The sequence below is a fragment of the Dasypus novemcinctus genome, chromosome 4, assembly GCF_030445035.2.
Source record: "Dasypus novemcinctus isolate mDasNov1 chromosome 4, mDasNov1.1.hap2, whole genome shotgun sequence".
Classification (NCBI taxonomy): Eukaryota; Metazoa; Chordata; class Mammalia; order Cingulata; family Dasypodidae; genus Dasypus; species Dasypus novemcinctus.
The window spans coordinates 84664903-84678005 of NC_080676.1; the positions used below are offsets into that span (position 1 = coordinate 84664903).

The following is a 13103-nucleotide window of genomic DNA, read 5'->3' on the forward strand; positions in this document are numbered from 1 at the left end:
TAAGAATGCATATAATAAGTTTGCTGGTGTACAAATGTATCCATAAGTGTAAATACATGTGTTTATGGGTAATCAGGAGTAGAATCAGAGAGTAAGAACCCAAAGAGCAGCCAAAATCTCAAAGACCTTGCAAACACTGGGACAGATCCAAGCATTGATGCCTACCAAAATAAAGTGAGTGAGCAAAGGATATTTAATTAGAAGCAGAGGGCCAATGTGCTAACAATGAACCACAAAGGCCTGCAATAAAAGGAAACCATGAAAGAGTGGTTTTAATTGTGCAGGGTACGGATTGATTTCCATCATTGAGGGGTGTATAGTAAGGATTTGTACAATATTTAACTGACTTGAAGCTGACTGATTTTGTTAGTCAGTGAGTCACATGTGAATGAAGTTGCTGTATTTGAAAGAGTCAGCTTCCAAGGGAAACTCATAGAAGAAAGTGCCATGTTTATGAGCATAAACTGGGATACTTGAATACTGCTAAATTATGATGAAATCATTGAAAATGTCATAGTAGGAATCCCAAGGAGAAATATTAACAATTCTGCATTTCTAGTTCATATGGAAATGGTAATTCCACTTATGAAGGTAAAGTACAGGCATGGCATTATTATGATTAAGACCTTACAACTGTAGAAATGTAGAACGGTATATTAATAGTATTATAGACATGTTTAGCATAAAATGCCAGCAATGTAGCTGAATTAGTTGTACATTCCAAGCTACATCTGGACTTCATGTGAGCTTATTACCTTAAAAAACTAGAGAGAAGAACAAACCGTTCATGCTTCTTAGGGTACTCCGACATTTTTTGTTTTTCCTCCCGCATTCATCCCTGGAGAGTGCCAGAATTTTCCAAAGCCTTTTTTAGAAAGGCAGTATGTTATTTTAAAGTAGCAGTTAAGATCATCTTACTTAGGTGATGATGGCTGTTTCACATGGCTAACAGCCGCACTTGCCTCACAAATAACCCAAAAGTATGCTCATGTTTGCCAGCCTTCTTGGAAGAATTCATAGAGTGGTTTACAGAAAAATAGTCCATGTAAATTTCAGTAACTTGTTTGTTTGTTTCCTTCTCTACATTTCTTAGGAAAGAAAGCAGAGGAGTTAATATTAGGGTAGATTTAGGGGAATGACCATCAGGATGTTGAAATTATTAGAAAGTGAGAGAGTTTAGGGCCCAATAACCCAGAAGGGGTATGAAGGAGTGAAAAGGGCATGGCTATCAAGGGGAGGGACTCTGAGATAACATAATGTCAAAATAGGAGTAGATAGTGCACCCACAAACAGATCCGGTAATTTTTAAATGGTGTAATAATGCACATGACTGACCCTAGGCATTCAGTCATTCCTGGGTTCTTACATTCATCAATTAGAGTGCCCCCTCTGGGTCAAGGATTGGGTTAGAGAGTTGTACTTGGAGTACTACCTGGCTATAAGAGATAAATATTAAATAAAGATATATATGTTCATAATAAACTTCATAATTTTGTAATTATTCATAAATCCTATCTGAATTATTGAACAGTTAGAGAATTTCTAAAGTGTTTTATTTATTATATTATACCTTTAGTACTCAAAATAAGTCTAATTTAACAAAAGTAGCCAAAAATGGACTTTGTTTAATGAAGGCATAAAAATATTAAATGAATTATATGATTTTTTCTATTCAGATACATGCTTATGATTTTAGCCTCTTAGGTAAGTTAGGCATTTCCATTATAGTCCTGATAGCAATCCTGATTAATGTAATACATCCTTTTCTCAGGGTGATTATATAGACAAACCCCAGATCTTATTGACTTGCTATAGATTCCACATTTTACCATTTTGGTGTGAATTATTTTGTTCCCCAGCATGTTAACCTTCATGCTTCTTCCCAGCAACACCAGACAAATCTTCCCAGTAACTTGAGATTGCTGGTATAGGTATTGGTTAAGAACAATAAATACACATCTTCTGCAAATAATAGGCTAACACTCTGCCATGCTTCTTCCTTGCCTGGAAAAAGCTCTTCCTTTCTTCATACAAACTCTAGGTCACTGATACAAGAGAATACTCATATCCAGAAAGGCCTAATCCTTTTTTTTCAGATTATCTGGGAACCCATTTGGGTGGTGGATGTCATACCATTCACTTAGCAATGGAAATAGATGAATCTAAGAGCATCTAATCACTTGTGTCTTCTTTTACTTCCTCCTGACATTGAAGAAACACCACCCAACCAAAGAAGGTGCTATGTGTAAGTCTTTTCTATGTCAATGCTTCATCCCTGAAAACTCAGAAAGACCTGACAATGATGGTCAAGCCTGCAATATTGTAATTCTTGCCTTTCCATTTTGCCCCTGGAAGCTCACATTCCCACTGATTTTGAGAATCACAGGATTATGGATTCTGTAGTTCAACTAACCACCCAACAAATAAATTTTCTGTGGCAAAAATGTGTTCCAATTTTTAAACAGTTGAGTTACAAATTAGTACTCGAACATCATTGGCTTATTAGTTGGGGACTTCTTATAAGCCTCAACATAGTACACCTTGGTTTATATAAAAATAACATATACTAAAAACAATATTAATTGAACTCCACCAATCTTAAACTTGTGAAAATTCAGATTCCAATTCTTCAAAGACTTCTTAAAATCTAAAGTTCTTCCTTTCCTCATATAATCTATATAAATTGACCTACCTTTTAAACTGATAAAATGTAGCAGATAAGATCTTTGAATATTCTGGGGGAATAAAGCAGGTGTCAATACAGTAAGTACCTACTTAGGATTTGTACTCTCTGAGACTTGATAAGGGTTCTAAACATATTCCTTTTTGTTTGTAATCACCCTTGGTTCTTTGTGTAAGTAAGAGGGATGGGGATAATATGTGTTTTTGCATTTATATGCATATGCATGGAATATTTAGGGAAGTTGTACAAGAAACAAGAATTTTTTGTTGCCTCCAGATAAGAAAAATGGGTTTTCCAAACATAGGGATTAGAAAGATAAGTACATTTTCTCTATAGCATTTTGTACTATTTGAATTTTATACTATGTGAATGCTTTACTTATTCAAAATAAAATTTAAAAAGAAGAAAAAGGTCTCGGCCAGTCCAACCTCATCTTCTATCCAGCATCTGTTTTGAGGGATTGAGGGAGAAGTCTTAGAGTTTAGGGCTCTCACCCGAGTGACTAACAGAGCATGGTCCTTTTAGCCCTCATCACTTGCTTGGTTCATGGAACAGGAGAGACAAGTGATGGCTAGCTACCCTGTCCGTCTTTAGCTCAAGTGCTGTATGCAGACTTAGTATCATGCTGGAAATGACAAGCTTCTGATATACAGATCACCTTCCTTGCATAGGAACATTTTGAGAAATGTGCCTGTAGAAACTTGGGTAGCAAAAAGAATGTGCTCTTTAAAAATATTCCTTAGTATCATTACTCATGTGTGGGACTGAGTGAGGGTTTCCTGGAGAGTGAGGTTGATTTAGGGATCAAGGATCAGCTGCTGAGGCTGGCACTTGGAAAAGACAAACCAAGCATTCACACCCCAGACCACTCAATACCAGCATTGTCTCCAACCCATCTTTCATAAGGGGGTTCCAGGAGGGGGAGGGGATGAAGGAAGGAGAGAACATAAACCTTTTTAGTCCTGTAAAATAAAGCGCAAGAGTGAGGAAAGAATGAACAAGATGTAAGTGTGAAAAGCCAGTTGCCAGGAATGTTTAGTTTTTAAATCAACTTTGGCTTTTCGTTTTAGGTTATACTGCCAAGTTTCTTCTCTGTTTCACACTCTTCAGCCCATCTTTCAATCCCCTCCCCATTATGCTTTCCTATCCTCTTTTCCCCGCCCCCATTTGTCAAGTTTTGCATTCTCCTCTCCTCTCCTTCCCATCTCCTTTTCCTTCATTCCTCATTCTTCCCTCTCCTTTCTTTTGGACTCTTTCTCCGTTTCTTTTATAGCAGGAATCACTCTCCCCCCTCTCTCTTTAACAATCCCTCTAAGCTCCATTCCCTCTTCTTAAGGAAATCAGCCAGGCCTCAGATGGAGCTGTTGTCCTGACAACCTAAAGGCGCATCAGACTTTCATTGAGGCTGGCCACGACTGAAGGGGGCAGTTGTGCAAAGCAAGGGGCCACGAGGAGGGGACGGAGAAGGCATGACGTGGAGGGGCTGCTGAAAAACGGCAAGGGGGTTGGTGCTGAGCTGAGAGAGGGAGGGACTGGAGAGAGAACTGGAAAGGGAGGAGGGGGAGAGAGACTCTGGGCTGCTACAGCTGCTGTGTAGCTGTTTCTTTACACTCACTGGCAGGCTCGGTGCCGGCTCCCTCGCCCGTCCGGGAAAGTGGGTTACAGAGGAAAGAAGCTCGGCTCAGACCCTGGGAAGCTCCTCACTGGCAGAGAAGGATCCAGTCACAGAGAGACGAGAGAAGAACATCTTCCCGTTTGCAGCCTTTTCTTCCTTTTTCCTAGAGGGTTTTATAATTTTCTGTTTGTTTGTTTTTTTTTATTTTCCCCTTTAAAAAAAATTAGTCCCTTTGGCTTTCTTTTCCTCAGCTTTGGTTTTATGAGGGTTTTTGTTTCGGGTCAGGGGTAAAGGGACTGAGCAAGGGACAGTGAGAGGCAAAGTGGGAAGGCTCACAACCTGGAAAAGCCCGTTCTGCCTTTGCGGCCGGTGAGAGCCCGGTGCTGGCGGAGCCCTCGCGGCGAGGCGAGCAGCGCACCCACCCCAGCGCACCCACCCCAGCGCACCCACCCCAGCGCACCCACCCCGCCGGAGCAGCCGCGGACCCCAGCTCGGCGCGGCCACCATGGTCGGCAGAGTTCAGCCGGATCGGAAACAGTTGCCGCTGGTCCTACTGAGATTGCTCTGCCTTCTTCCCACAGGACTGCCTGTTCGCAGCGTGGATTTTAATCGAGGCACGGACAACATCACCGTGAGGCAGGGGGACACGGCCATCCTCAGGTAGGCTTTTGAGCAACTTTTCTTGCTGCGCACATGTGTCTATTTGTATGTATGTGTGTGTGTTCGTGTGTGTGTGTGTGTGTGTGTGTGCGCGCCTGGTCTCCTTGAACTGCGGTTCCCGATGCTGCGGGCGTGTGTGTGTTTGTGTGTGTGTTCTACTGACTGGTAGAAGTACCAGCCAACAAAATTCAGGGGAATTCTGGCCCCTGTGAAGGACCAGTTGTGCTGGTAATGTGTTGTTTGAGCGTTAGGACCGTGTTTCTCTTACCGGAGAAGACTAACTTCACCTTTGGTATCAGGGAGATCTGGGCAGTATTCTTGATTGTATAACTGCTGATACCTTGCACTTCGGAGTTTTGTTGGGGTTCCTTAATTAGGAAAGAAGAGTTGTGGAATTATGGCTCTCAGAGTGGTACCCCGTAGAGCATCTTCGGTGCCCCTGTCCTGATAACGAGTGTGTCAGTGTGTGTTTGTGGGAGGACAGGGGACAGGCTCTGGCATTTCCCTAGCAGGAGTTCATATAGCAGACTTTCTATAAGGATCTTCTAATTGGCATCAAGTACAAGAAATCGATCTTGGAACTTGGGTTGGTTATTGAGGCTTTTCTGAAGTGTGGGTGGAACCACTGCGCGAATAAAGAAAATGAAGAAAGAAAAAAGGAATTGCTGGTATTTAAGAATAGGAGTGTTAAGCACAGAGGATGGGAAGTAATTAACTGGCATAAAATGTGTACTTCTAATTGATTATTGACCTCAAAGTCTTATGTCTGTGCAGCTCTGCCAAACTTTATAATATGGATTTGAAATTGAGAAAGGAAGATTCCCAAGTCCTTGGGAGTTTGACCCCTGTGAGGGACAGTGAGCTAGGGAGACTCAAGTGGAACCTAGGCATAACTCTATTTCTAAAAACCTCCAAGCTTCCTTTCCTGTGTTTCTCTTTTCCCTTCCCCCTCTACACCTACTGTACATACCCTTGTCCTTCTTTCTAGCTTTCTTTGAATTTTTCACATGCAAAAAAATGAGAGAGAAAGAAAAGAAAAAGAAAAGGAAAAAAGGAAGAACAATCTCCTTGGAGATGCTTTAAAATCCCATTTCATTCGAGTAAAATGGGCCAGTGTCAGTCGGTCGATCTAGCTAGTATTGCTTGTTGTAGCCATTAAAAAAAACAGTAATATGATAGAAAATAAACCTCTAATCTGTGTGTGAGAAGCTGATAGTGCATAAACCCAGGGGCATCAGGGAGCAGTTCTGTAGCAGAGCTGCCTACAGCAGCAAAGTTTTCTTTCTTTTTCTCAGAAATAAATTTGGTTGGCTGTCACAGAATGTCTTGCTTTGGGACCTCTAGCCTTGTTAGAGAGGAAAGTGGTATGTGTGTTTGTGTGTGTGTGTCTGTGCATTGCCCCAGATTGTAAAAAACTAAGAAAATCCTAATGTGTAAGTATTCCTTTCTTCATTTTCTGAGCATTGGGTGATATGAATCCCAAAGATCTTACTATCCAAAGCAGATTTTCCTTCCAGCTCTTCAGCCTTGTAAACCTGCATGTGTGATTTATCCACATGGAGTAATAAGATTTATAGAGTAATTTATCTGTTTGCAAAGGGATTTGGACATGATGCAGAAAATGTTTTTTGCAAACACTCAAGGTGCCATCTCTGCTAACATTTGCACTCCCTAAAATCATTAACCCTTTACTAGTGAAGCACTCTATATGTATCTGTGCTATCTCTAGAAATATTTTTTAAATGATTACAAGATTGAATATGAGAAAAACAAATACCTTCGATTTAGAGGTTTTAATTTAAATATGCATGAACTTTGTAAGTTCCTTCTAAGTCAGCCTCAACTCTCTTTTTAGCTACAATTATCAAGTTAGATAAACGTCTAAATATGAGTTCAGGGGAAAAAAATGTATTCTTATATTTTCATACAGCGTATGTATGGAAGTCCATGTCTGTGAGAGGCGGTCTCACTACATAAATATCTATATCTACAACTACATCTATATCTATCTATCCATCTATATATTTCCGTATGTCTATAGCTCAAAAGAAATATAATTTTTAAACATTACATTTTAATAGACCTTACAGTATGGAGATAAAGATAGTGAGAAAAGAGAATAAATACAGAGCCAACTATGCCCTAGGAAAGTGAAGATAGACAAACTGAGCATGCAAATAATTCACCTTTGAGAGTTCAGTTCTCTGCAACTTGCTTCCCAGCCCTCACCTAATATGCCCTCTTTTTTGTTTTCTTTGCCTTGGACAAGGCTTTATTTCTGGGTTGGTAGAGCTCCCTCAGAAGTAACTATGGAGAGAGTTCCCTTTGTTTTCTGAGCTGACCTTCTTCTCAGTTTCTTTAAATGAATCCAGTAAGCTTTGTGGGTCAGTTTCCTGGTGAAGAATGGTGTTCTTGCTTTCTTTTTACAAGTTTAGCCTGGGAAAGGCTTGCTTCCACTTTATTTGTGACATTTTACGGGGAGCATGAGCTTCCAGGGGAGAAGAGGAAGGAAATCTTGATTCATTGGAAGCCACAGTAGATCCTTGGCACTGAGAAAGTGAAATGGCAAGGGGAAAAATCCTCCCTCAGTGAGTTTGTGGCCCTGAATAGTCTGAAATGGCAACAAGAGACAAGTAAGGTTTGTAATTCTGGTGGTCCAAGGACAGAAGTTTGTCTCACTGTCTCTAAAACAGTTACCTTCACTCCTTACTTCCATTAAATAAGTGTATTAATGCTCTGTATTATATAATCACGATCTTCGTTATAAAGGTGCATATTGATAGGATAATGTAGATTAGTCTTGGAGTCTGGCCCCCTAATTTCTATCTCTTTTAGAAAAAAAGTAAAGACTATAGGATGATGATTACAAAACTGGAGGGAAAGAAAGAAATTCCCATGTATGTATAACTAACTCAGTTGTGTCCCAGAGAAGATTCTGTTCTTTATGAGGAATTTTGTGAAGAGCTAAAGGAACCATAGCATCAACTTTCATACCAAGGACAAAGAATCAAAGTGTGATCTACAGACTACCATCACCAACAGCACCTGGGGCTGTCCTGGATCTGCTGAACCAGAATCTGCATTTTTAACAAGATCCCTAGGTATATGGCACATTAAGGTGTGAGACACACTAGCCCATGGGACATGTGGCAAAGGCCCAGGTGTTTTTCTGAACATAGCCCACCTGCCTCATTGTTACCATCTACAGTCATAGGAAGAGTTCATCAATTACTTAAGGGGTTTCTAGCACTGGTCCTTCCAACTCTCTACTCTCTTGCGCATGACTCTCTAGTGATTCATCTAGTTATTCATGGCAGGTTTAGACTGTGTTGCTTTCTTGGTTAGTCAAGGTGGACATAGGTGGTGTTCCAACTCAACCTTTAAATTTCTTTTTTTAAAGTCCCACTGACCATATTTTCAATATCAGCAGCATATGTATAGAATGATAATTATAAAATATTTGATAAATTATAGTTTAATGTACTTGTTCATAAGGTAACTTTGAAAAATTACATATACATGCATATCTAGATATATAGCCTAAGTGTATATATGATAAAATGCAGGAACTCCATCCTATTTTTATTTTAAATATCATAGATTAAGATAATAAAAATTTATTTACTTTATAATCTGACCCTATTTGACATTTTGCAGGATATTTTATATGATGATGGCATTTTTCCTATTATAATGTAAATGGACCTAGTAAGTGCTAGGTATAAGAAAGCTAAGTATCTTGGGAAATACAGGTTTGAATAGGTAAAATTTTAGTTTTTCAAAATCTCAAGTCTTTACATTTCTGTTCGTTTCTATATTAAGGAGAACAAGAAGAAACAAAAAACATAGATGTGCTTATCTGACAGTAGAATGTAAATATCTTGTGTAAACTTCAAGGGAAAAAGTGGATCCTTTTTTTTTTGTCTTTTTTTAAAATATTACATTAAAAAAATATGAGTTCCCCATATACCCCCCACCCCCCTTCTTTTCTTGATGGCATCTGGAATGCCTATATTCAATAAGAAAGTGCTGACATGGAGCAACACTCAAACTCCTAACACAATATGTGATTTTCTGTTACTAATAATTCATTTTTTGAAAACAAACTTTGTGGGCATGGGTCTACAGGGTGAGTATAGCAATTATGAAGTTTTCTTCTTCTGCAGGTAAACCACCAAAGGTAATCAAAATATATGGGTTATTACAGATACTTTGCTTAAGGACCATAAATGTTGACAGAGGTTTTATTAGATTTGATGAATTTTCATCTTCAAATGAACATGCAAACTTATTGTTCATTGTCCATATTTTGTAAATAATGTAGTTTTATGTATATATATATATACACACATGCACACACACACACATATATATATATACACACACACATATATATACTCTAGGAATATAGCATATTGTATTCTTTTTGTTAATGAATATACATATGTGAATTATATCATTTATTGTCATTTATCATGAATAAAAACAGCAAGCAAGTCTCATGAGATAAATGCAAATAGTAATAATTTTGTGTTTCTATGAATATGATACACATAAGTATATAGGCATTTACATACACAATGCACAATAAAGGCAATTTTCCTGTTTTGTGTAATTTGATTTCAGATAAATTATTTGTAGAAATTGTGAAGAAACACAGCCAAAGGTGACTGATTCACTCACTAAGTCAGTTGGCCAGAGATAAACATTTGTGTTTCTCAAAGCTAAATCCACATAATAGGAAACTCAGACAAAGAATGATTAGTGGGTTTTCGTGTGGTCTCTGAGAGTTCCAAGTACAAATGACAGTGATTGGCCTGATATGAGGTTGCCTGCCTCTGTACTTGCCCCTACTTGCCATCACCTGAGCCATAGAGATCCCTCCCCTGAAGGCGATTATCAGGTTAGGGTGTTTGTTCACTTCTCTCAGTCTCCTGCCTGCAGTTTGGAAGACTCAGAAGACCTGGGTTCTAATTTTGGATCTAACATTGCAGGCAATATGATTTTGAGCAAATCCCTTAAACATTTTGAGCTTCAATTTCATTGTATATAAATGCTGAACCTATCTACTTGTTACTTTAAAGGGTTGTTTTAAGACACTCACAAAAGTTGAAGTAGGTAGGTCTATAGAATATCCTACAGAGCTACATAAGTGTAAGTTATTCGTAGTTTTCCAATCACAAGCAGCCAATTCGTTTAGACTTCAGGAAACTTTTTTAGATCAGTGATTCTTAAACTGTGCATTTTACCTGCAGGTACCCTGGAAGGCTTGTTAAAACAGGCTGCTTGGTCTCCAGAGTTTTTGATTCAGCTGTCTTAGTGGGATCTGGGAATGTGCATTTCTAACAAGTTCCCAGGTGATGCTGATATTGCAGGGCATGATACTGACCTCTGAAAACCACTGATCTTACTACTGTAAATGTGGTCCACAGGTGGGCATTTTCAATATTACCTAGTTCTTTGTTAAAAATACAGACACTCAGACTCTATCCCAAATCTACTAAATCAGAATCTGCATTTTAACAAGATCCCCAGGTGATTCATAAGCACATTAAAGTTGCAGAAGGACTGCTTTAGATAGTTCCCAGCCATGATTGCACATTAGAATTACCTGGAGAGCTTTTAAAAGATATGGAAGCCACATAATTCGTATTGGGTAGGACCAGGGTATTTTTTTCTAATTAAGTTTTATGATTTGATACGGGCATGGAGTAGAGAACCTCTGCTTTATTAGATGAGGAATCTTTCTTACAAGTCATTTTGGGGGTCAGCACTTAATATATATGAAGTAAAAAGATTGGAGCCATGTTTTTGCTTGGGATATATGTCAGAAGATACAAATTCAACTGGGAGACAGGAAAATAGTCATCCATTGCTTCACCACATGATTCTATCACTATGCTGTCAGAAAATGGAGTGACTATTTTAATGTGGATCCATTTTATATAATGTCTATTGAAATGGCCTGAATCTTGATTTTTTAAAGCTTATTGTTCCATGTTCTCTCTCTTTTAGATTATTAAACCACAAAACAGTTCTAGTTTTGTTTGTTTGATGCTCTCTATAAGGGAAAAAAACATAGATATTTAGGGAGGAAAATTCTCTTCATTGTTAAATTATTCAAATGGGTTTAATTCTATGTATTTATGTTGCACATATAAATACATGATATACAAAATAATGACTGTGTTTGAGTAATAACATCAAATTTACAAGGTGATCAATATTTTGCTAATGTTTATAGACAATTCTTGTGTCATGGGTAAAAACTTTCCATTAAGGATATAGTAAATTCAGAATGCTCAAAGACGAGTCAGAAGACCATCATCTAGTTTCCAATATTCTAACCTATTAAGTGGAAAAAACTGATAACTCTCTGGCCTACTGCCCAAGTACTATTAGGATCAAATGAGATAATACATATCCATGAAATGGTATATAAATATAAACTCTTAGGATTATTGCCATTTTATTCACAGTAGGGATCAACTTTTAGGAGATTTAAAAATTTAATAAAATGAGCCTTTTATTCTTATTTCTATGGTCAAGGCTGGTCATTTGTGTTTAGGTTGTTTTTTTTTTTAATTTTTGTGTGTGCAGTTTTGTAGCTCCTATTTTATTTTAGTTGTAGGTTTACAGAAAAATTGTGCAAATAGTATAGAATTCCCATGTACTCCCATACTCCACCGCCACAGTTTTCTCCAATATTAATATTTTGCATTAGTTTGGTACTTTGTTACAATTGATGAAATACTATTATAATTAAAATATTAACTGCACTCTGTAGACTGGTCATCTATAGATGGTCCTTTGTTTTAAGATGTTTGTATTAGTTCATTTCAACTCCTTTAAAATCATACACATCTTAGAATATAGTTGAATTTCTTATTAGGAGTGCAGAGCAAGTAAACACTTTTTTTTTGGTAGTCACCTGTAAACAAACTTAATCTAAAGTTAATGAGTGATTAACCTTCACAAAAGAAAACTATTTGCTTTAGATTTTCTTAATTACTATAAGGTAAACTCTTAGATATTTAGAGCAGGCAAGGCTTTGGAGATTAGGCAGTGAACTCATTTTACTGTCACATAACTGAGAACAGATAAATTAGGTTGGTTTTCCAAGGATTTGCATGACCATCTGAGAACTAGAACTCATTTCTCCTCAATTTCATTTTTTTTAAGATTTATTTTTTTATTTTTCTCCCCTTCCCTACCCGCCCCCCCCCCCCCCCAATTGTCTGCTCTCTGTGTCCATTTGCTGTAGTGTGTTCTTCTGTGTCTCCTTCTATTCTTGTCAGCAGCACTGGGAGTTGTGTCTCGTTTTGTTGCGTCATCTTGCTGCGTCAGCTCTCCATGTGTGCGGTGCCACTCCTGGGCAGGCTGCACTTTTTTCACCCTGGGCGGCTCTCCTTACGGGGTGCACTCCTTGTGCGTGGGGCTCCCCTATGCAGGGGACACCCCTGCGTGGCAGGGCACTCCTTGCGTGCATCAGCGCTGCACATGGGCCAGCTCCACACGGGTCAAGGAGGCCTGGAGTTTGAACCATGACTCTCCCATGTGGTAGGGGGACACTCTATCCTTTGAACCAAATCTGCTTCCCTCGATTTCATTTCAAAACTCTTTTTTCCAGAGTGTCACTGAGATTATCTTCTTGCTTTTCATTTTATCCCACGATGTATACAGTTTTTCATTATATTTAGAAGTATGCTAAAGAAATCTCCATCTCTCTGTCTGTTTCTCTGAAAATCAACAGTACACTGCTCTGTGAAAGATCATCTAAGTAGTGATGTTGAAGGAGGGTTTTTTTCAGGAAAGGGCCCATCTTTCACATGTTCACCATCTGTCTTAGCCAAGTGGGCTTTCTTTCCCTCACTTGCATCCTCTCACTGCTCATACTCTCAAAGCCATTCTTGATATTAGGCAGGACTGATACAGGGCTATGCTGACAGATTTTTTTTTTTCCCCCAGTCCATTTCCTTCTTACTTTGATGCCTCTGCCTATTGCTGGGAATTTTAAAAATCTGAATTTTGAATGCTTTTCCCCCAGTTCCTTCATCAACTAGGATAGCTGAGCCTCTGTTTTCAGTTGACAAGTTGTCCTTTGCACAGCCTCAAGAGCCTCAAGGGATGCCCTACACATTTTAG

The 13103-nt window shown here is 38.6% G+C and overlaps 1 protein-coding gene across 6 annotated transcripts in view; it reads left to right on the forward strand.

Annotated features, from left to right (window-relative positions):
- LSAMP (limbic system associated membrane protein) overlaps window positions 1-13103 on the forward strand; it is a 1652779-nt gene that overhangs the window by 931296 nt on the left and 708380 nt on the right. For 3 of the 6 annotated variants that reach the window (XM_058295791.1, XM_058295790.2, XM_071214778.1), the window contains one exon: window positions 4880-4958. In XM_058295791.1, coding sequence (XP_058151774.1) covers window positions 4880-4958 — 79 coding nt within the window. Of the gene's footprint in view, window positions 1-3986; window positions 4959-13103 lie in introns of those variants that run through there. The other 3 variants (XM_012518430.4, XM_004475628.4, XM_004475627.5) reach the window with 3 other exon arrangements.